General features: G+C 41.8%; 1 protein-coding gene across 1 annotated transcript in view; it reads right to left on the reverse strand.

The window, feature by feature from the left end:
• Positions 1-21098, reverse strand: part of LOC132830870 (BMP and activin membrane-bound inhibitor homolog) — a 61958-nt gene extending 40860 nt beyond the window's left edge. The window contains exon 1 of the mRNA XM_060848770.1: positions 20680-21098. Within this exon, the coding sequence (XP_060704753.1) occupies positions 20680-20755 (76 nt within the window). The 5' untranslated portion in view covers positions 20756-21098. The remainder of the gene's footprint in view (positions 1-20679) is intronic.
• Positions 21099-25409: the final 4311 nt, after the last annotated feature.

The raw sequence follows: 25409 nt of genomic DNA on the forward strand, positions 1-25409 counted from the left end.
TTTTCTGCTCCTCTCCCCCTTCTCTCCTGAGCAACAGGAATAGACAGTGTGCCAGTGACCTGTACCCCATTGCTTATCCCTGGTATGTCATTTCCCACCCTCCCCAACAGTATCCAAAACGGAATACTTTTTATTGGTGGGAACTGTCACAGGGGATTCCTGCATGGTCTGCCAATTCCCGTTCCATTCCCTGACAATAACCCATCTGCCTTTTTCTTTTACCTGAAGTGTGACTCCTCTCAATAACCCCTTCCACCTCTCAAGCGATCCAAAGTTCATCCAGCTCCAGCTCCCTAACGTGGTTTTTCAGGAGCTGGATTTGGGTGCACTTTCCACAGATGAAGTTAGCTGGGACACTAGTGGTGACCCTCACCTCCCAAATTCTGCAGAAGGAACATTCAACTGCTCTAACCACTATCCTAAATTCCCAAAGATACGATTGAAAAATAAAGAATTTTTTAAAAATTAATTACTTACCAATCTAGCACACAGAATCTTTTGGTTAGTTAGAGGAGAAGTATTTCGGGTAGCAAAACCACCCAAATATATTACTTCATTTACTCAGTAGTCCTGTGCCTGCTCCTGACCAGCATGCATTCCGCCTATTCACGAGGTAATTTCAAAAAGCATTGATTCACCTTCCCGGCAGCCCCTCGTCGTCGCTCCTGATCTTCCTGCTGCTAAACAAAGAGGCCTGACTCTCCAGCTAAGGGAAACCTACCTCCCAGCAGCCTCCGCTCCTCTCTCCTCACTGCTCCCGAAAAATGTATATCCCAAAAAATGTACATATATCATATATAGGAGATAATATCTTAAGAAACTACATATGATATATTTATATATATATAAACATTGGTTCCAAGATATCACTATAATCTCCTAATGGATTCATCTTAACTTCAGCTTTATTTTGAAGGCTTTGTGTTCAATAAAAAAGGAAAAATGAACAATTTTCATTTAGTTTCACTACTGCATAGGAAACAAAAGGTAACAGTTAATCCATCTTAACAACAGTACCTGCTAAACCAGTGTGATTTTATTTTCATCTTTCAAGTCAGTTAAGAGGTATGGCATTGAGGATACATTAGAGGTTTGGATTAGGAATTGGCTGGCTGGAAGGAGACAGAGGGTAGTAGTTGATGGATTATGTTCATCTTGGAGCGCAGTTACTAGCGGTGTACCACAAGGATCTGTTTTGGGACCATTGCTTTTTGTTATCTTTATAAATGATCTTGAGGAAGGACTTGAAAGCTGGGTAAGCAAGTTTGCGGATGACACAAAAGTCGGTGGAGTTGTGGATAGTGAGGAAGGAAGTGGTAGGTTACAGCGGGATATAGATAAGTTGCAGAGCTGGGCGGAAATGTGGCAAATGGAATTCAATGTAGCTAAGTGCGAAGTCGTTCACTTTGGTAGGAATAACAAGATGATGGATTACTGGGCTAATGGTAGGCTACTTGGTAGTGTGGATGAGCAGAGGGATCTTGGTGTCTATGTACACAGATCTCTGAAAGTTGCCACCCAGGTAAATAGTGCTGTGAGGAAGGCATATGGTGTACTGGGCTTTATTGGCAGAGGAATTGAGTTCCGGAGTCCTGAGGTCATGTTGCAGTTGTATAAGACTCTGGTGAGGCCTCATCTGGAGTATTGTGTGCAGTTTTGGTCGCCATACTATAGGAAGGATGTGGAAGCTTTAGAACGAGTGCAGAGGAGGTTTACCAGGATGTTGCCTGGAATGGTAGGAAAATCTTATGAGGAAAGGTTGAGGCACTTGGGGCTGTTCTCATTGGAGAAGAGAAGGTTTAGGGGAGATCTGATAGAAGTGTATAAGATGATTAGGGGTTTAGATAGGGTAGATACTAAGAACCTTTTACCGCTAATGGAGTCAGGTGTTACTAGGGGACATAGCTTTAAATTAAGGGGTGGTAGGTATAGGACAGATGTTAGGGGTAGATTCTTCACACAGCGGGTTGTGAGTTCATGGAATGCCCTGCCCGTATCAGTGGTGAACTCTCCTTCTTTATGGTCATTTAAGCGGGCATTGGATAGGCATTTGGAAGTTATTGGGCTAGTATAGGTTAGGTAGGATTCGGTCGGCGCAACATCGAGGGCCGAAGGGCCTGTACTGCGCTGTATCCTTCTATGTAAGCCTGATGAAAATGCTACTTAAGCTCCAAATTACATTTTCTTTTTCCTTCCTTTTTAAAAGCTAAAGCATCTGTCCTCTACAAATTTGGTTGATTCTATCCAAACTCAATTCAGTTGCATTTACAGTCAATGGAGAGTTGAAAGGTCCCCTTTCAGCCTGACATCAAGAGGTCAAAGTGTACACTTTCAGCTCAATCTGCCAACATTGCCCTTGACATTTTATTTAAATAATTGTATTCTTCTAACCTCATTTCACAAAATATATTCACAGAGATAATAATTGCATACTTTACAGCAGCTGCTTGTCTTTATCATGTTCTGTTCCCTGAATTGACAGTGGCACTTTCTGACCCAAAGGTCTTCCTCAGGAATGACCACGAAAAGGCTATTGACCTAATTAAACTGACTTCTTTCACAAGGTACAATTTCTCCTCCCATGAACCTTGGCCTTTCCTATTTCAGTTACTGAGGGAAGGGTCTACAGAATCATGCCTTGATTCTTACAATTATACCATGAAGAGATCTTGGAATCTGAGATGGATACAGCAGGTGTCGTAACCTCAACGCCTTGGCCTCCTGAAGAAGAGAATGAATTTCTTCCAAAATGTTCTGAGCATAGGAAGCGAGCTATTGTTGTGTTACACACTGCCTGTATCAGTGGTGCCAAAACACCCCAGGAGAGGATCCAAGGAAAAGAACAGGCCTATGTACCTGAACACGGGGGGGGGGTAGGAATGTAGTGATTGTAATGAGATCAGCCAGGTGGACCTCATAGAATGTCAATTCCCTGATTGGACCAAATTAACAGCCACTATCAGGGAGTCCTCGCTGACAATAAAAACAGGTGTGTCAGATAGCCTGGAACTCTGAGAGGTGGGTCAGTGTCAAGGCCTTTCCTCATGTAAATAAAGGGAGACCTGGTGACAGAACACCGGCCTCTGTGCTGTTACTTCAGTTCTCACCTCCATACAAGTCAGCACTGGGTCTTCTGCTCTCTGGCTTAATCGTTTTACTTGATCTTACAACCATAGAATCCACAGTGTCTTTAATTGACTTGTGGGGGGAAAAAAAAACTTATTTAGCAGAAATATTTCCACTTCAGAAACATTTTAAAAAGACTGGTGGATCACTCATTGTGAATTTTAAATCTTAGAAAGACAAAAGCATTATCTCATGTGTTACATGGTGTATTATTCTGCTTATCTCTTATCTCTCCACCCTGTAGACTCCCTGCCTCCATTCCTGATGAAGGGCTTTTGCTCGAAATGTTGATTTTCCTGCTCCTCAGATGCTGCCTGGCCTGCTGTGTTTTTCCAGCACCACTCTGATCTAAACTCTGGTTTCCAACATCTGCAGTCCCCACTTCTGGCTGCATTATTCTACTGCTAAGATGGAGCTGAATCCTTGTATCCCAAAAATAAATGTAAGCAGTTTGAGATCAATTATATTCAACGGTTAATTGATGGGAGTGGTTAGAAGAGAGGAAGGTGCTTTCAAATTTAAGGCCATGGTTTGGAAGAATGCCATAAATAGAAGTTGAGATTATTTGTGAGACATTAAAGTATGAAATGTGATAGCTACTCAATTCCAGGTTTTATGATAAAAGAAAGAGCCTGAATGGTGAAGTATGTCTCTCACAGCTTCAGACCGTCTTAGTTTCTGCGCAGTTATTGAATTACTGTTAAAATTATAATTGTAACATAGGGAAACACAAAAGGGTAATTTGTATACTCCAAGCTCCTACAAATGGTAAGGAGATAATTGAGTAGATAATCTGCTTTAGCAGTGTGGGTGAAGGTAGAAATATTGTCCAGACCACCAGGAGAACAGACTGATTTTTGATTAGAAACAATTGACAACTCTGAAAGGCCCTTCGTTTATGATCTCTTCTGAAAGACAGAATCTGCAATAACACAGCTTCCTTTACAACAGCACTGAGCTGCCAGACTGGATTATGTGGTCAGGTCACTGGCATGGCACTGAACACACAGGCTACAGCCTGAGAGGTGAAAGGGCTACCATGAGACAAGGCTGTCTGTAATCTTTAGTGACATTGCTCACAATAGCAAGGTTGAAATGCTGCTTTAAAATGACTTGAAGATATATAAAGATCACCAGAAATATGTAATTTAAAATATTTCAACCAATGTTTTTCTCTTAGGCATGTACAGTGCAATATTGATTTTATTCCTAGATCAGGTCATTTCTCTTAATCTTCTCAGATCCTTTAATTTGGAATAGCTGTACATTCCACTGCATACTCCCAAACATTGGAAGGCTATGTTTTAATTAGGACCAAACCGAAAAGCTTACCCATTCCTCCACAATATTCTCCTCTGCATATAATAGTGATGCCATAAGCCTCCAGAGACTTGTCCAAGTGCCAACATGAACAATTTTACCAGAATGCTCCGAAAGGGAAGGCAAGATATTTGTAATCATCTGGTGTCAATCTATATGCATGAGTTGTTGAACAGTGATTAGGAGTGACAACACTCATCATTTGCTTTATCTATTCATGGATTGTGGACAATTTTCTCCATCCCACAACTGCCCAGAATAAAGAGTTAACCACATTTTTGTGGGTCTGCAGTCACTTACAATGTAGGTCAGACCAGGTAAGGCCAGCAGATTTCCTTCCCCAAACGATTGTGATTATCTCTGCAAGGCCTATGGGCAATGACTAAATAATCTGTCTGTGGAGTTATTCGAGTATGAGCTACCATGGTAATAGACAACAGACAATCACGTGAGTCCTTCTGAAAGCAGATACCTCCAAGCTGCAGGCAGTGGAGGGGGGCCTATCTGCCAACACTCTGCTCCTCTTCCATGGTTACATTGGTGCTTGGGTATCATTGGAGAGGGAGCACACATTGTCCACCAATGTTCTTGAAGACTTAAGGTAGAGGTGGGCACTGCAGGAGATACAGTGTGTTATCTTGCCCTCTAACATCATTTTGATTTAATCCCTTCCGGTCTCCCTACAACCCGCCAACCATCCATCATCCTCTCTGCACCCCCCCCACCCCCACCCTCACTTTGATGGTTTGCAATGCCCCTCTTCCACAGTTACCTTTGTGTCTGGTTGTCATTAAAGAGGGTTTTTTTTACTTTTCTTTCAGCACAGTACAGGCCCTTTGGCCTACTATGTTGCACCGACCTGTGGAACCAATCTGAAGCCAACATTTTCCATTTTCATCTGTATGTTTATCCATTGACCATTTAAATGCCCTTAAAGTTGGCGAGTCCACTACTGTTGCAGGCAATGCGTTCCACACCTTTACTACTCTCTGAGTAAAGAAACTATCTCTGACGTCAGTCCTATATCTATCACCCCTCAACTTATAGCTATGTCCCCTCATGCTAGCCATCACCATCCAAGGAAGAAGGCTCTCACTGTCCACCCTATCTAACCCTCTGATTATCTTATATGTCTCAATTAGGTCACCTCTAAACCTTCTTCTCTCTAACGAAAGCAGCCTCAAGTCCCTCAGCCTTTCTTCATAAGACCTTCCCTCTATACCATGCAACATCCTAGTAAATCTCCCTAAACCCTTTCCACATCCTTCCTATAATGTGGTGACCAGAACTATACACAATATTCCAAATGTGGCCGCACCAGAGTTCTGTCCAGCTGCAGCATGCTCTGAAACTCAATTCCTCTACCAATGAAAGCTAACACACCGTATGCCTTCTTTACAACCATAACAACCTGGTTGGCAACCTTCAGGGATCTATGTACATGGAATCCAAGATCTTCTGCTCTTCTACACTACCAAGGATCTTACCATAAGTTCAGTACTTTGCATTCTGCATTCCTGTTACTCCTTCCAAAGAGAATCACCTCACATCTTTCCGCATTAAACTCCAATTGCTACCTCTCAGCCCAGCTCTGCAGCTTATCTATGTCCCTCTGTAACCTGAAACATTCTTCAGCACTATCCACAACTCCACCAACCTCACTGCCATCTGCAAATTTACTAACCCATCCCTCCACACCCTCATTCAGATCATTTATAAAAATGACAAACAGCAGTGGCCCCAAAACAGACCCTTGAGGTACACCACGAGTAGGATGAACTGCAGGATGAACATTTCCATCAACCACCACCCTCTGTCTTCTTACAGTTAGCCAGTTTCTGATCCAAATCACACAATCACCCTCAATCCCATCCTCTGTATTTTGTACAATAGCCTACTGTAGGGAACCTTATCAAACACTTCACTGAAATCCATATACATCACATCAACCCTCATCTACCCGTTCCGTCGCCATCTCAAAGAACTCAATAAGGTTCGAGAGACATGACCTACCCTTCACAAAACCATGTTGACTATCCGTAATCAATTTCTATCTCTCCAGATGATTATAAATCCTAATGCTTATAATCTTTTCCAACATTTTACCCACAACCGAAGTAAGGCTCACTGGTCTATAATTACCAGGGTTGTCTCTACTTGTCTTCCTGAACAAGGGGATAACATTTGCTATCCTCCAGTCTTCTGGCATTATTCCAGTAGAAACTTATGACAAAAAGATCAAAGCCAAAGGCTCGGCAATCTCTTCCCTGGCTTCCCAGAGAATCCTAGGATAAATTCCATCTGGCCCCAGGGACTTATCTATTTTCACATTCTCCAGAATTGCTAATACCTCCTCCTTGTGAACCTCAATCCTGTCTAGCCTAAGAGCCTATATCTCAGTATTCTGCTCAACAATATTGTCTTTTTCCAGTGTGAATACTGATAAAAAATATTCATTTAACGCTTCCCCTATCTCGTCCGACTCCTTGCACAACTTCCCACTAATGTTCATTGGCCATAAACCTTCTCTAGTCATTCATTTACTCCTGATATACATATAGAAAGCTTTAGGGTGTTCTTTGATTCTATCTGCCAACAACTTCTCATATCATCCCCGGCTCTTCTTAGCTCCCTCTTTTGGTCTTTCCTGGCTAGCTTGTAACTCTCAAGCACCTTAACTGAGTCTTCATGTCTCAGTCTAACATAAGCCTGCTTCTTCCCCCTGACAAGAGATTCAACTTCTTTACTAAACCACGGCTCCCGCGTTCGACAACTTCCTCTCTGCCTGACGGGTATATACTTATCAAGGACACTCAGTAGCTGATCCTTGAATAAGCTCCACATTTCAATTGTGCCCAACCCCTGCAGTTTCTTTCCCCATGCTACACATCCTAAATCTTGCCTAATCGCATCACAATTGCCTTTCTCCCAGCAATAACTTTTGCCCTGGGGTATATATCATTCCAGGTTCATTACCCAGTACCAAATCCAATGAGACCTTGCCTCTTGTTGGCTTGTCTCCATACTACATCCTGCACACATTGGATAAAAACCGACACATCTAAAGTACTCAAACTATAGTATTCCCAATCAATATTTGGAAAGTTAAAGATGACATAACAACTGCCCCATTACTCTCGCTCCTGTCCAAAATCATCTTTGCTATCCTTTCCTCTACATCTCTGGAACTATTTGGAGGCCGAGAGAAAACTCCCAACAGGGCGATCTCTCCTTTCCTGTTTCTAACCTCAACCCAAACCAACTCAGCAGACGAGTCCGTAAATGTTCTTTCTGCCACCGTAATACTGTCCTTGACTAACAATGCTACACTTCCCTGTCTTTTACCATCTTGTGTTCTTACTGAAACATCTAAATCCCAGAGCCTGCAACAACCATTCCTGTCCCTGCTCTATCCATGTCTCCAAAATGGACACAACATCGAAGTCCCAGGTACCAACCCATGCTGCAAGTTCACCCACCTTATTCCGGATGTGAACACTCCTGGTGTTGAAGTAGACATGCTTCAAACCACCTTCCTGCTTGCTGGTGAACTCTTGTGATTTTGAAACCTCATTTCTGACCTCATTACACTCACCTCCTGGACACTTGCACTAAAATTTACATTCCCATCCTCCTGCTGAATTAATTTAAACCATTCCAAAAATCATTGGCTAACATCCCTCCATTTTACTGGTACCCCTCTGGTTCAGGTGTAGACCACCCTGTTTGTAGAAGTGCAATTTACCCCAGAATAAGCCCCAGTTATCCAGGTATCTGAAACCCTCTGTCCTGCACCATCGCTATAGCCATGTGTTCAACTTCTCTCTGTCTCTATCCCTCACCTCGTTAGCACGTGGCATGGGCAAGAAACCAGAGATAACATCTCTGCTTGTTCTGGCTTTAAGCTTCCATCCTAGCTCCCTGAATTTCTGCCTTAAATCCCCATCTCTCTTCCTACCTATGTCATTGGTGTCTATACGGACCACAACTTGGGGCTGTTTCCCCTCCCCCTCAAGGATCCCAAAAACACGATCCAAGACATCACAAACCCTGGCACCTGGGAGGCAACATACCAACCGTGACTCTCTCTCATTCCCACAGAGCCTCTTATCTGTCCTTCTAACTGTGGAGTCCCCAGTGACTAATGCTCTGCTCAGCTCCCCCCCTTTCCTTCTGAGCAGCTGGGGCAGAGTCTGTACCAGAGACCTGTACCCTATAGCTTACCCCTGGTAAGTCCTCCCCCCACCGCCAACAGTTTCCAAAACGGTATGCTTGTTATTGAGGGGAACAGTCACAGGGGTCCCCTTCACTGCCTGCCAATTCCCCTTCCATCCCCTGACAGTAACCCACCTGCCTTTTTCTTGTACCTGTGGTGTGACTACCTCCCTGTAACTCCTCTCAATAACCCCCTCCACCTACCAAATGATCCAAAGTTCATCCAGCTCCAGGTTCAGTGCCCTGACGTGGTTTTTGAGGAGCTGGATTTGAGTGCACTTCCCACAGATGTAGTCAGCGGGGACACTAGTGGTGAGCCTTACCTCCCACATTCTCCAGGAGGAATATTCAACTGCCCTAACCACTATTCCCACTATTCTAAATTCCCAAAGAGAAAAATAAAGAATAAAAAAAAATTCCTTCCCAATCCAGTGCACGTAACGTTTTTTTTGGTTAGAGTGTTTTATTTCCGCCTTCAACTCCATTTTAGTTTAGCCTCTTCCTACTGTCCGTACCCACCACCCTTACTCTTGATGGTTTGTATTACCCATAATGGGCTTTGTATATAAATTTCTAATTAGCTGCTCAAATAATTACTGATGGTGGTTTATGGTTAAAAACAAAAAAAATGTCACAGAGATTTGGTGGTGGGAAAGCTATTTGGTTTTGTGTGATAACACTACTGGATACATAAATAAAATGTAAAAGCAAACACAGTGCCTGTCTCTCACGGTAACATTGGGTGACATTGGAGAGGAACGACACAATGTCCATCAATCTTCTCATCGCTTTAAGGAGAGAGATAGGCACCATAGGGAATACAGCTCCTCCTCCAACTCCATTTACATTCAGCCCCTTCCTGTTCTCCTAACCACCTCCTCACATTGATAATTTGCATTTCCCCAAAATGAGCTTTGCTTGTAAATATTTAATTGGCTCCACATGTAATGTACTGATGGTGGTTCATAGTTAAAAACAAGAAACAAAGTTGTGGTGATCCAGCCCACTTCTGGATGTGAAAAATCTTAAAGCAGACCCAGAGGGGTTCTTGTTGTACAGTGGTAGAATCCCTACCTCTGAGCTAGGACCCTGGGTTCAAGTCTTGTCTGCTCTATAGGTATGTAATAACAACTCTGAACAGGTTGATTAGAAAATATAAAACAGATACATGGAGAAACCATTCAGTTGTATGTAAGAGCACTTTTGGATATAAAGGAAAAAAGTAAAACAGACCCAGAGGGTTCTTGTGACACAGTGGTAATGTCCCTATCTCTAAGCCAGGTGACCCGGATTCAGAGGGGTGCAGGGATTAGAAATTACTCAAGGATGGATGTGGAGAACTGTCTGTCCTGAGCTGGGACATTTGTGGCTCTATTTTGCTCAAAGTCATTGAGTTATCCAGCATGGAAACAAACACTTGGTCCAACTAGTGCATATCGACCATGTTCCCAAAGTAACCTGCCTGCACCTGGCTCATATCCCTCCAAGGAGAAAGTGAGGACTGCAGATGCTGGAGATCAGAGCTGAAAATGTGTTGCTGGAAAAGCGCAGCAGGTCAGGCAGCATCCAAGGAGCAGGAGAATCGACATTTCGGGCATGAGCCCTTCTTCAGGAAGGGGTTATGTCTGAAACGTCGATTCTCCTGCTCCTTGGATGCTGCCTGACTTGCTGCGTTTTTCTAGCAACACATTTTCAGCTCATATCCTTCCAATCCTTTCCTATTCATGAACTTATCCAAATGTCTTTTAAACTTTGTAACGATACCTGCTTCTACCACTTTCTCATTCTGCATATGTAACACTCTCTATGTACAAAACATTGCCCCTCGTGTTCTTTTTAATTTTTTTTCCTCTCACCTAAAAATATGGTCCTTAGTATTGAACCCTCCTACTCCGGGGAAAAGACCCTGGTCATTCACCTTATCTATGCTTCTCATGATTTTATAAATCTCAATAAAGTCACCCCTTAGCCTCCTATGCTACAGTGAGAAAAGTCTACTTTTATATCTCTAGTGTTCAATAACAAACAATGTTCCTTTCTAGTCAGGTGTCCTGAGTTATTTTATGCCTATTGTTGAACCAGATGGGTTTTTACAACAAGCAACGATGCCATGAGGCTAGCATTTTTTTAAAGATTTTTATTGAATTCAAATGTTACCATCTTCCATGGTGGAACTTGCCTTGTGTAAGTCTGAAGTTCTGGATTATTATCCATTGATATTACCACTAATCCATCACTTCATTCATAGAATGTGGTATTACCAGCAAGGCCAACAGTTATTATCTAATCCTGAATGTCTTTGAGAAAGTGGTGGTGAGTCATCTTCTGTAGTCTATTTGGATGTAAGCATACCGATGGTGTTGCTAGTACCCAATGGGTTAAGCAGATGCTACAGAAATCTGGTGTCCTTCGAATCACAGTTGTTGTTGAAGGAACCTTCGTTTTCTTTAGGTGCTGTTGAGACAGATTTGGTGAGTTGCTTTAGTGCACCTTGTAGATGCCAGGAGAAAGTGAGGACTGCAGATGCTGTCGAAGAGTTTGGTGAAGGGCCTATGCCTAAAATATCTCCTCTCCTGCTCCTCGGATGCTGCCTGACTGGCTGGTCTTTTCCAGCACCATACTCTTTGACATTGTAGATGCTACACAGTACAGCCATTATACATTGATAGCGGAGGGACTGAGTGCTTAAGGTGGTGGAAGCAGTGACAATTAAGTGGGCTCCTGCTCCTCAGATGCTGCCTGACCTGCCGTGCTTTTCCAGCGCCACTCTAATCTGATGTCCAGCATCTGCAGTCCTTACTTTTACCTAATTAAGTAGGCTGTTCTTGAGTGTTGTTGGAGGTGTCTGTCACACACCTGACTTGGGGTTTGTTGATAGTCGCCAAGCCTTGGACGGTCAGTAGGCGAGTTACTTGCTGCATAATTCCCAGCTTTGGCCAGCTTTGTAGCTATAGTATTTACATGACTAGTCCAGTTCAGTTCCTGGAAAAAAATGAACCCTCAGGAATGTTGAGAGTAAAAGACTTAGGGATAGGAATGCCACTGAATGTCAAAAGGTGATTGTTAATGCTCTCTCTTGTTGGAAATGGCCTTTGTCAGCAGGCACTTACATGAAGGAGTGATCTTGCTGGTTTGAAATACTTCTCATTTCCCTCCTATTTTTCCGTTATAACCAGATGCAAGGAAAGTACTGAAGGGTGAAGGAAGATTCTGGGATCTGGAAACTAAAACTTCGGGTTGCTAATCAGCACTTCACTGGGAAAATTGAATGAATATGGAGCGACAAAAGGCTGTCTATAAACAGCATTTCTTTTTTACCCCAAAATGTCCTCTCCCTCTCTCCTAACATTAGTAATTTCTTCCACTCCTTATTAGAAATCAAGATAACCAATAGTCATTGAAATCCTTGAAAGATGACATTTTAATACAAAACCAAATACCTCCTCCAGTTTAGGTGAACCATTTCTAAACATGTTCAGCTTTTTTTGCAGCTTATTGTTGACTTTCACCTCACTTACACAGACTGAATGAAGTCACAGGACATCATTTGTTTTATATTCATTCATGCAATTTTAGCATCACTGTCAAGGCCAGCAGTCACTTGCTATTCCAGAATGCCTTGAGAAAGCCAAGGTGAGCAATCTTCTACAGCCTATATGGATGTAGGTAAACCCATAGCACTGCTAGCACCCAATAGGTTAAACAGTTGCTACAAAGGTATGCTCTCTGCTCCTTAATAGATGTGCTAACTGGTTTAAAATGCCTTTGCTAAAATAGGGGAATTTTATACGAATGAATTAATGCATCTGTAACCAATATCCCACAGCATGACTTCATTCTAATCATCAGTGCACTTCTTGCACAGCTTCTCTTCATTAAGAAGTATAATCAAAGGCACTACAAGATGTGGAGGAGCAGTCATTGTAAAAGCTATCCAACTTCCTGCTAAGTGATGTTCCTGCAGAGTAATTTCTCTTAAGTGTATCGCAGAGGAAAACCACTTTGATATTGGAAGGCAGCCCTGGGAATTTTATATCCTGCTTCTTGTTCCATGTCTATCTCAGAAAGTGGAAGTGACAGCGGCAGAATCCTCCGAAATTCCAAAAGCATCCCGCCCTGACTTCAGCTGTCTACCTCAGCTGGTACTAAATCCATCCATGGTCTGCTGTCTTAATAATGAATTACTGTCCAGAGACCCGAGCACGGTTCTTTGTTGCCTTAGTCAGAAAATGGTATGAATCATACAGACCTAGAAAGTTCTTGTTTTGACACCAACCATCCCTGGCCAAGATCCCAGTCAGGGCAGCAGTGGGATGCTATAGTCAGTTCTCATGCCTTATGGGAGCATATTGACATCTGTAGGGGTGCAGTGCAGATTCACTGAAATGATCTTCGAGCTAAAAGGGTTAAATCCTGAGCAGGGTTTTGCAAATTAGCTTTATATTCCCTTGAGTAAAGAAAATTAAGCAGTGAACTAGATTTTTTTTAAGATAGTTAAATAGTTTACAACAGAAGACAGAGCAAAACTATTTCCTGTGGTGTGGGAGTCCAGAACAAAAGAGCAGAACCCTAAACATGGAGCTTCAGCATCAGAATGATATCAGGAAGCAGCTTGTCACATAAGTCAGTGGAAATGTTGGCATTTTAACAAGCGGGTAGTCAACAAATGCTCTCACACAAAGTAGGGCATGCAGGAAAGTGCCAGGAGATGCATGGGACCCATAAGTGGATTTAATAATTGACTAATTATCTGCTTGACCCAGTTGCTATACCATTTTGGAATCATTTATGGGCATTTGAACCAGTTGTTCTGACCTTGTTCAAACCTGGAGACTGCTGCCATCACTGCAACAGTAAAACAAACAGAATGATGTACCTCTAACCTTTTGTTTATTAGACAGGTAACAGGCAATGATAATAATGGAAACATTTACCCCATGCAATTTGAGGGTTTTTTATACTCATGAAGCCCTGCAAATCCACTGCCTCAACTACGCACTGTTCACTGAGCAACTCATAATAACAAGAATAATCATTTGGTACAAACCTTCAAGAATATCATTTTGAAATTCATGCTGTCTGCGCACCGTCACCTAAAGTGCAATGATATAGTGTTAGTACTAAAAGTTCCTGTTAGTTTGCAGAATCCTTTGGAATAGATAACATCTTTCCAAGCATGTTTTGAAAGGGAATTGGGTGGTGCTGTGCAATTAGATCACTGCCCTAGGATCAGATTTTAATTTTTCCCCAAATGAATAAATAGTGTCTCCTCCCAGCCAACCACAAGGGTCCTGACGAAAACGAGTTTCAGTCATCTGTTTCACTCCAGTTCCTAGTGGGGTCCACATATGCAATCTTAGCAGATTCTCCTGGCATTTGAACAAGGGAGCATTCCAAATTTGCTGCTCAATCTAGGAACTTGGCAATTTGGGAATTATACGTTTGCCAAGAGCAAGTTGGAATGGACTCCAGACATCACTTGGTCAGTCATTGCCTGTATTCCAAGTAACACTGTCCAGACAAATCAAATACTATTTCACCGCTCTGATTTGGGTTAGGATCAGTGAAGTCCCTTCGATAAACAGCAGCTTCCAAAACCTGCACATGAGAAGTTCACAGCAGGTGCCAGACCTATAGAACTGTACATTTCATGCAATCTGCTCCTGGTAAAGATTCAAAGAACAAGTGCCAATGTCTTTGCCGCAAAATTAATCAGTTATGCCAGTAGTTGCCAGCTAAATATGTTTACTCATGTTGAACATTCTGCACAACCTGCAGTGGGGTGGGATGGGGTGGAGGGAGTAGGGAACAGTTGGATTGATGATGTGACCACAAAGGAAAGCATCTTCAGAAGCCGCTGTAGGACCCAGGGACAAGTATTTTCCAGCTGACCCACACTGTGCCTGGTTTGCAAAATACTAACCAACACAAATATCAAAAATGCCTTCTATTTCCCATCACTAAAATCTTTCATTTTGATGGGGACAAGAATTAGATGCTTTAAAATAATCAATATGGCTGAAGTAAGCAAACCACTTAATTTGTATAACGACTGCAGTACTCGAGAGCAATGGGATATCATTCAGAACATTTTTGGAGACAATTAAGATTAGAAAACCTGTTTTACCAAAGACTCCCAAAGCAGGCAGCTGGTTTTATGAAATCTGGCGTTTTTTTTTTGAAGGGATAACTTGAGAAGTGAGTTTGCAGTTTTGCAGGTCAGGTACATTTAATTGCAATACTATACTTGTTTAAAGCATCATAATAGATGGAAATTAGGGATCTAAATTTAATATCATTGTAGGTCCAAAGTGGGATGATCAATTTGGCAGGAAGAAGACCTGCATCCTGTATTCACAAGTAAATTGGCCTCGGGCTTTCTTTATTTGAAAATTTTGTCGACTGCCTGAAAGTACTTTAGACCAAGGATAGGAAGTTGGTTTGCCCCATTCAGATCTAATGATGAACAAGTTTCTATTGACAGTGTTAGGCTTGGAATTGCTAAAACCATGGTCCCTAAATGGGGTACCAGAAGAAAATACCTCAAATTCATTGTGCTGAGAGAATTGGAAGGAGCAAGAGGCCTTCCTCAGACTCCACATACACTGGGCCACTGCAGTCTACCATGATTCCATGACCTTGCCTCTACCTAAACCCACATTTACTGCTGAAAACTGGCATGGAGAGAAATTGGCAAGTTCTGATAGATGAGGTGCATTTGAGTGGCTGTACCTAAAGTCCATCTGATTTAATCTATGAATCTTGTGCTTAAGTTTACTTTGATCTTCAGCTTTCCCTGTTCTAAATGCATTTTTTGGAATTATGTTAGCTTTGGACTGTTATGTTATTTAGGTCCCTTCATTTTTGTGATGCTAGGTGATCCTGTGGTCATGGCAATGGAAAGGAGAGGGAAGAGTCAATTAATTCCATGTCAGGAGACTTTAAGTGGAATGGAATTGATGAACAAAATGATCTGTTTTTTCCTAAACCAGTTTCTAAAGAGTGATTGCACCACAATAACTGGATGAAAACTGTGTTCCTTTTGGTTAATATTTTCCTATATTTTTTTGGATACTTTTCCTTCAATTTGTCAATGGTGGCTGCACATCACAGTAACATTGCTCAGGAGTGAGGTAATTGGACAAAATAAAGATAACAAACTCTTCCAAGTGAGCAATGACAGCCACTTGACTGGAACAAGAAAGTACATTACTTCAGTTCCCATTAAGTACTCAAATTTGAAGGTTTTTGTTTCCTGTGCTTTTGATCTCATTTCATCCCGGCCTGGTCGTGTTGTAATAACTTTCTTGCCACCTAATTAAACTGAATGGGCAGAAGGTCTTGAGCTGGCAAGGAAAACGCTGAAAATCTTGGCCACCCTTTCTGGGCCCTGACAAGTGATTAGTTTTCAGGTCTCTGGTAATACCGTTCTCCAATCTGTGGGGGAATGTATACGAGGTGCCAACATTGATCAGCCATTTTGTTTTTCTTCTCCAAGGAGTAATGCTGGGTCTTTCTTTCAGGACTCCAGTCAAAGAGATGCTAAAATCAGGAGGTCACTGGGAATGCCAATCATATCTTGGGTACAAACTGGCCTACTTTTCAGCAACTGACCTGACAAAGGCACACAGTGAATGTCCACATATCTTATTTCTAATTTTATCCTTTAACCGACAGTCAACCCACATGGACATAATCTATTACTCATTAATTAAATTTCACTCGAATGTACAAACTCAGAGCAGGAATAGAACATTCAGTCCCTCAAGCCACCTGGATCACTCAACTAGATCATGGCTAATGTGCTGGAGGCTTCAACTCCACCTTTCTGTCTCTGCCTGATACCCTCTAACTAACTCTCTTACTGGTCAAGAATCTACCAGCTCTGCCTTAATAATAATCCATGTCTCTGGGTTCGACAGCTCACTGGGGAAGTAAAGTTCCACGGATATATAACCCTCTGATAGAATATCTTCTTCCTCATCTCTGTTTTAAACAGGAGTCTCCTTATTTTTAAATTGAACTGAAATCTTTTTCCTCTAAACCCTTCCACGTATGAGCTTTTAGCACACAAGTATTTTAATTCTGCTATTGCCGTATCGACAACTTTCACTACTATGAAGGTTGTTTCTATCTCAATCTAGTCGTCTCCTTTAAGCACTTCATTTTCTCACTTTCATTGCACCCACCAACACTGTAACCTGCTGCACCATACCATCCTGGTTTTCACTTTACTACACTCCACACCTAAATATAAACACAACCTACTCCTAGTTTTGTGTCAATATGGCTCTGAACTTCTCTACTAACATTCATCTGTGTGACACCAAATTAAACCCTTGCTACTTGAATGACCTTTGAAATGTGATGCTAAAACCTATGTTGAAAATTCCTTGTGCAGTCAGTTCTGCTATAATATTATAATTCTGTTCTCATGCAATCCCGTGTTTTAAGAAAATCGTGTAATAGAAGCACCATTAAAAGTAATGGGATCAGAATCATGTTATAACCAATACACACTTTAAATATTCACGCTAAAGAAAGTGTCACCAATTCATCAATCATGTTATAGCAAATTGATGTTAATAGAATGCACGTTATAGCAGAACGACCTGTACAGTTCATAAAACAAGACAAGTAACAACAGCAGAAAGAACTGTAGAAAGAGTATATCTAGAAAAGAAAATGTCAGTAGTTTAGCCACTTGAGCAAAACGACAGAGGTCTCTTCCAGAGGGTAGAATGGAGTACAAACCAGCAACAGAAATGAAAGCATTGGAAGTAAAAGTGGATCTTTTTCTGCACCTTCCTTGTCGCTACAACACTATATTTTGCATTCTGCTTTATTACCCTGGTGAATTACGTAAGATAGGATTTGCCAGGATAGCGTGCAAAGCAACGCTTTTCACTGTATCTTGGTATGAGTGACAATAATAAATCAAGTCAATTTTTAAAAGTGAAACTCCATTTGGAGCTATACTGGCCAGTATGCGTTAATCGCAAATTTGATTAGTTTTCCTTCTCGGAGGCAGAACAGTCTACTTGGATACATTGGATGACAAATGTCACAGAGCTACAGTGGGTACATGATGGCAATACAAGGCAGAGAACGATCTGTTAACAGATCTCCCTGACAGGAGTAGCTACAACGAGCAACAGCACGCTAAAAGCTCCTATCTCCATTCCGTGGCTTCCCTATCTCACACACCATGGTGGAAGTGGAAAAGCCAATGTGTGGCCAATTGCAGATGCAGGAAAGAGAAACACACAGCAGCTTTTGAATAATGTAAATGCGAGCAGATTATTTAACTTGGATGTGAAGATACAGCTGAAGGGCAGGAGTATTACATTAATCAGCCTCAAGTGAGAGTAGTGAGTAGGAGGATTGTTTTCCCAGCAGAGACTAGAAACTGACTGGTGGTTAAAGCAATATATTAGTACCTTTTAAATGCTGAACAGAAAAAGGAACAAAAGTCATATAGTGCAATGCAGGTCAAAGTGATTCAAAGGAGATTTGAACAATGTAATTGTTAGGGTTATTTAACAGAATACATTGTTAAAATACATGGGTGGAGGTAAAGTCTGTGCTCCATCCGAGACAAGATTAGAAATAATGGCAAGAAGCCACTTTTTTTCTGTTGGACATTTCAATATATCCTTGTCCCGTAACTCAACAACACAAGAGCATTGGAAATAAAATATACTGCCCTGTTGTGCGACTCCACTGTTTCAATGAAAACATATTTACAACTTCACATTGCTGCATAGAATAAATGCTTCTTTCACGGTTTTGATCCTCTAATGTGGGCTTTAAACTTGTATGTTGCCCAATGCAGCCAGAAATTGCATGTATTTCAGAAACTGGACAAAGACAATCAGTGTTAGGAAAGCCTATTTTTCTTATTTCCAAGCTGTTGGAATATAAATGTTTAGTTAGTGAACTCCCCTCAACTTTGAGAGTCAAGATTAACAGCTCTCTAGTTGGGAGTCAAAAATTAAACACATGTCAGTAAATTGTCTCTGGGAATTGAAGTTTTGTTATTTCCTATTTTGTTATTTCCAAATTACAATTGAATTGTTATTTCCTATTTTTCAAGAAGATTCATGCTCTTTTGGAAAACAAACTTCAGTATTTCATCAACATTAAATAAAGTGTTCTTAAAATAAGCATTCCACTCAATTTTCCAGTCTCTTGAGTTTATTGGAAGTTGGGAATTGCATTTATGGAAACTTCCTGATTATATATCGTCTTTATTTATTGAATCATCAGACATTTAATTTACAATGGGTGCACTTAAGAAAGTGCAAGTAGATGGGGTACCTGAACCTGCAAAAGGTTAAGGGCTACACAATCCTGAAAATGGTGTAACTTGAACTTTATTGTTAGTCTGTTTAAAGCTAACTCAAGGAATATTGCACATCACCACCTAAATGTACAGCTTTTTAGAAATACAGTGAAATGCAGCACACCTTTCCAAATTGGTTCATTTCGAGACGCAACCACGTTGAACAAATTGGGGAAGTCGCTGGGCATTTATAGCATTTAGAGTGGGAGAAAGGGTGGAACATGTGAACAGTCTACTTAAAATGGGTGCACATCATCTTGTACCCCCACCCCTCTCCACACCAGTGGTTGTGCCATGATTTGATGCACATTCAAGCATATTATTCTATACATGTAACAAATGCTTTTAGCATACAATGGTGTAAAAAACAGTAGCTACCATATGCATTTACATTTGTGCCTTTTTATGTCTGCATAATATAGAAAATTGTAAATATCATTTCACAGAACATAATCAGAAAAGAAAAGCTGTCAAGTCAAAGAAGGAGACATGGGATAAGGATGGGATCTAAAAGTTTGGTCAATGAAGGATTAGAATGTGGAGTGACAGATACAATGGAACTTAATGAACATAACTGCTTATGGTTCAAGTCTGAGTGCTACTAATCTCAAAAGCTTAGCATGTTCCTAGAAAATTACATTTCTATTTCAACAGGGTTGTTTAAAAAACATGTTTTCATTAAGCTAATAAGTAATTTCACATAAATATGTTAAACATTAGTGCGCATATATCGCAGCATGCAGTTTCTGGGCTGTTATTAGTGATTATAAGGAAGGCTCAGTGTGTAAGTAGCTGAAATAGGAAACGATAATGGTTCGGGTCTTTGACCCACTTTTGTCCACAAGCTTTGTAAACTTGAATCAATGTTTATAACAAAGCCTGACCCTAAAACAACCCCTTTCATCAGATCATTGCCAGCCTGACTGGCTTAACTCGGTCCATTGGAAACAGCCTGAATTAGTGAGGCTTTCATCTGTAACAAATTAGGAACTTTTTTTGGATTTCCTCAGAGAATCAGTTGAAATTAATAAAATGAACAAAATTTGTAATTTCAGTTTCATTGTTGGTGAAGGAAAAGGTAACAAAATGTATAAGAAAATCAAATGAAGAAAAAGTTGGGGGGGGGGAAATATTGTTGCCTGTATTTTGAAAAGGATCTTTGTTCTAATTTACTCCACGAACCTTTGACAAATATTCTCATGCAATTAGTGCCGTTCAAGCCCTTCTTGGTCAATAATCTAATCATGTTTTCTTTTTGGCTCCACACTCCATGAAACTCGCTTAACATTCAATAATGAGTTTCCACAGCCAGCCCCTGTCACAACTCATTCCATCCCTAGCTCACTAATCATTGACATTGGAGAAACACCGCAAGACTTGCTTATGGCCAGCGGCGAAGCGCCTCTCCTGTCAGGTTACACTCAACATTAGAGAAACGCTGGGATCTCCGTTCAGATAGTTCCCTGCTCTATTATGTGCATTCCCCATTTCGGAAAAGACATTTCGATACAAGGCAAAACGAAAAGCCAGAAGAAATTGAACTACTATGAAACATAAGTTTCTAATATACATTTTAATAACTTTTCTTAAACGAAAAAGTTTGTTTCCCTCCAGTCTGTTCTCAAACTTGCTCAATGCGAAAGATCTGATTTGTCAGTAAAATATAAACTTGCCTTTTGTGAACAGAATGGTGATGACACACAATTCCAGTTTCAGCCACACAGCCATCAGGTTTGGATGGCGATCCATTGATTCTGTTGAAATCACTTTGCCCCCACTTCTGTGCACTTCTATCCAGTCGGAATAGTGCTTTAGTCCCCAGCAGGAGACCCATGTAAACACCAGCTCCACTTTTATCTTCCACTTTTTCTTTCCCTCCTCCTAGTCACTGAACTTTTTCTCTCTCTCTCTCTCAATGATCTCTTTGCTTCTTCAGCTGAAAGCCTGGCTAATTTCCACGCCAGTCACATTCAAGTCGAGAGCACAGCAGATCCACGGATGATGCCGAGTGAAATTCACCTACAAATAGCCCATCTTTCCCCAAGTCCTTGTAAATATACAGGAGCAGTAACAGCAGCGAGTGGGATCACTGCTAAACTTCCTGCTTTCACACTGAGCTCGGTGCTGCCCCCTCCCTTCAGAGATCGGTCCTGCTAATAACTTGACTGAGCTGCCCCCAACCCAGACCCGACAAACCAAAGTCGAATCCCTCAAGAACCTCATCATATCTTTCAGGGTCTCCTGGAGTCCTTCCAAAAGGCAACGAATTTAAGGTAGTGACAGGGAATTAAAAAGTTATATTACTGAACTGAAAAAAAATCCTTCACTCCCCCCCTTTTTCCTTTATTTAATGTGTTTATATATTCATCTAACTATGAAACTGAAATTTAACTTTTATAAATTTTATTCTTTCATTAATTACTTACGAGAAGCAATTGACCAGGTTAAGATTGTTTTGGCTGAAGTTCGGATGGATGAGGGGGGATTTCATGGTTACTTATAAAATTCTACCAGGGTGTTTTTGATTAGACTATCTACAGTGTGGAAACAGGCCCTTCAGTTCAACCAGCCCACAAAGGAGTAACCCACACAGACCCAGTTCCCTCTGACTAATGCGTCAAATACTACAGGTAATTTATTATGGCCAATTCAATTGACCTGCACATCTTTGTGACTGTGGGAGGAAACCAACACAGACAGTCACATAAGACTGGAATTGAACCTGAGACCCTAGTGCTATAAGGCAGCAGTGCTAACCACTGAGCCACCTTGATGGCGAGTGTATCCAGAACCAAGGGTCTGACGATTCAGAGTGGGCCATTTAGGATGGAGATGAGGAGACATTTCTTCACCGAAAGAGTAGTGAGCCGCCTGTGGAATTCATTACCACAGGAAGTAGTTGATGCCAAAACGTTGAATGCAGTCAAGAGGCAGCTAGATGTAGCACTTGGGGCGAATGGGACCAAAGGTTATAGGGAGAAAGCAGGATTGGGCTATTGGGTTGGACGATCAGACATGATCATGATGAGTGGTGGAGCAGGCTCGAAGTTTGAATGGCCTCTCCCTGCTCCTATCTTCTATGTTTCAACTGATTCTCTGAAGAAATCTAAAACTTTGAAGAGGAATTGTGAGTCTGTGGGATTCCTTGCCCAGTGAAGTAGTTGACGCTGCCTGGTTGAATGTTTTTAAGGTAAACGTAGATTTTTGAACAGTAAAGGAATTAATGGCTATGGTGAGAGGGTGGGTAAGTGGAGCTGAGTCCACAAAAAGATGCTCAGTGGTTAGCACTGCTACCTCACAGCGCCAGGGACCCAGGTTCAATACCCACCTCGGGCAACTGTCTGTGTGGAGTTTGCACATTCTCCCCGTGTCTGTCTGGGTTCCCTCCGGGTGCTCCAGTTTCCTCCCACAGTCCAAAGATGTGCAGGTTAAGTGAATTGACCATGCTAAATTGCCTGTAGTGTTAGGTGCATTAGTCAGGGGTGAATGTAGGGTAATGGGTCTGGGTGGGTTGCTCTTCAGAGGGTCGGTGTGGACTTGTTGGACCGATGTGCCTATTTCCACACTGTAGAGAATCTAACCTAATCATGATCTTATTGAATGGTGGAACAAGCTCAATGGGCCAGATGGCCTACTCCTGCTCCTAGTTCTTATGAATCATACTAGACTTGAAACTACGCTGTTTTTCTCTCTGCAGATGCTGCCAGACTGACTGAATTTCTCCAGCATTCTAAGTGTTTGAAAAATAATTATTTTAACAAACATAAAAACAACCTTCGATTGTATACATAGAGATCTATTTTTTTCAGAGATGATATTGCTTAGGGGCAGCATGGTGGCTCAGTGATTAGCACTGTTGCCTCACAGTGCTAGGGACCTGGGTTTGATTCCCACTTTAGATGACTGTCTATGTGGCATTTGCACGTTCTCCCCATGTCTGCATGGGCTTCCTCTCACAATCCAAAGATGTGCAGGTCAGATGAGTTGGCCATGCTAAATTGACCATCGTATTAGGTGCATTAGTCATGGGTAAATGTAGGGGTCTGGGTGGATTACTTTCAGAGGGTTGGTTGGGCTGAAGGGCCTGTTTCCATATTGTAGGTAATCTAATCTAATATATGCACTTTAAAGAGCTGCTTGGTCACTTTTATTAAAAAGCAGCATTATACATTTTGGCTGGAATGGTCACCATAAGATACAGGAACAGAATTAGGCCATTCAGCCCATCAAGTGTGCTCTGCCATTTTATCATGGCTAATCACTTACCTGCATTTAGTAAGTTGGGTTTCCATAGCTGGCAATGCTTAAGGGGAAATTCTAGCAGACCAACTTTATATAGGGTTTTCACAATTAGGAAACTCTGCTATTGGAAGTTCATGGGAGGGCTAAGTCAATGATGCAATATCTGAACTGGCTGATTCCTTGAGAATGCTTAAACTCATTCACGTGATGAGAGTGTCATTGGCCAGGCCAGCATTTATTGCCCATCTCTGATTGCCCAGAGGGCAGTTAAGAGTCAACCACATTGCTGTAGGTCTGGAGTCACATGTGGGCCAGACCAGGTAAGAATGGCAGTTTCCTTCCCTGAAGAATATTATAATGTGAACCAGATGGGTTTTTTCCAATGAGCAGCATTGGACTCTTAATTTCTGAATTTGCTTTTCTTAATTTCAAATTCCACCAGCTGCCATGGTGGGATTTGAACCCAGGTCCCCAGAGAATTAACTGGGTCTCTGGATTAACACTCCAGTAATAATACCACTGGGCCAGCCCAGACGTCCTTAGAGAAAGAGCACGTGGTCTCCACCAACACCCTGGAGTTGTTCAGGGAGAGGTGGGCGTCACAGGGAATGGAGTGCATTATTTCCCCCTCCAACTCTATTTTAATTTAGTCCCTGCCCTCCCCTTCACTGTTTGATCACACAGCATTGCCCTTTTGTGAAGGGCACTGCTCGTCACTGGCCACTCGGGTGTTTTCCTTTCTTCCTGGTGGTGGAAATTGAATAAAGATTCGTACACCTTGTGTCTCTCACTGTGTCTAACACCTGCACACACACACACCATGGGTGCTGGGGAAAAAAAAAGCACAACTGCAGTAAGAGAAAAAAAATACCACTGGGCCATCACCTCCCCCAAAACCAGGCTGTTTTGTAGGATATGTAGGTGATGTTTGACTTTCAGATATTAATCAGACTCCACAACAATAAAATGTTTACAGTGTGGAACCAGGCCATTTGGCCCATCGAGTCCACAATGACACTCAGAAGAGCATCCCACCTTATCCTTATTCCCTTTAATCCTGCATTTCTCATGATTAATCCACACATCCCTGGACACTATGAGCAATTTCGTACAGCCAATCCACCTAAGCTGTACATTTTTGGGCTGTGGGAGGAAATTGGTGGACTTGGAGAAAACTAAGAAGCATCCCTATTCTCTTCTCAGTCCAAAGCACCATCTCCATAAGACCATAAGACATAGGAGTGGAAGTAAGGCTATTCGGCCCATCGAGTCCACTCCGCCAGTCAATCATGGCTGATGGGCATTTCAACTCCACTTACCTGCATTCTCCCCATAGCCCTTAATTCCTTGTGACATCAAGAATTTCTCTGCCTTGAAGACATTTAGCATCCCGGCCTCCACTGCACTCTGCGGCAATGAATTCCACTTTGAATTCTCATTCTCAAAGCTCAAGCAGCCTGTTTTCCACAGATTTATAAACAGAAAAGAAAAACACTATTTTAGATCTCTGATCGCACCAGCTCATCTTTTGATGATGATGTTTCTATTTTAGTCAATCTTTCCATCTTTTGAACATATTGTGACTGTTTGCACAAGAATAGCACAGCGTCACAGATTTTGTGTTGACAAGTTTTGGACATGATCTATCCATTTTAAATTGCTACCTCAGATAAATAAAGCGAAGTCTGGAAGGCAGTGGCCAAGTGGTATTTTTGCTAGAATATTAATCCAGCTAATGCTTGGGGGATTTGAATCTCAGCAGATTTGAGTTCTGTTTAAAAATATTTGGAATTAAGAATTTACTGATCACCTGTCTGTTTACTTCCTCCCTCCTCAGTATCCAAAAGCCCAAACACCCCTTTTCTTTTCCTGTAGTTGACACAATCTAGTTTACTCTATTCACTGCTCACAATGTGGTCTGCTCTACAGTGGGGAACTGAAGCATAGACTGGGTTACTGCTGTCCAGAACACCTACATTCTGTCTGCAAGACAGACTCTGAGCTTCCAGTGGCCTGCCACTTCAACAGACTAGCCTGTTCCTTGGCCAACATCTCTGACTCAGGCTTGGTGCTGTGGTCCAGTGCAAGCTGGAAAAACAACACCTCATTTTCCACTTGGGAACTTTATGGGTGGCACAGTGGTTAGCGCCAGAGACCTGGG

The sequence above is a fragment of the Hemiscyllium ocellatum genome, chromosome 32 (genome assembly GCF_020745735.1).
Source record: "Hemiscyllium ocellatum isolate sHemOce1 chromosome 32, sHemOce1.pat.X.cur, whole genome shotgun sequence".
In the NCBI taxonomy this organism is placed as follows: domain Eukaryota; kingdom Metazoa; phylum Chordata; class Chondrichthyes; order Orectolobiformes; family Hemiscylliidae; genus Hemiscyllium; species Hemiscyllium ocellatum.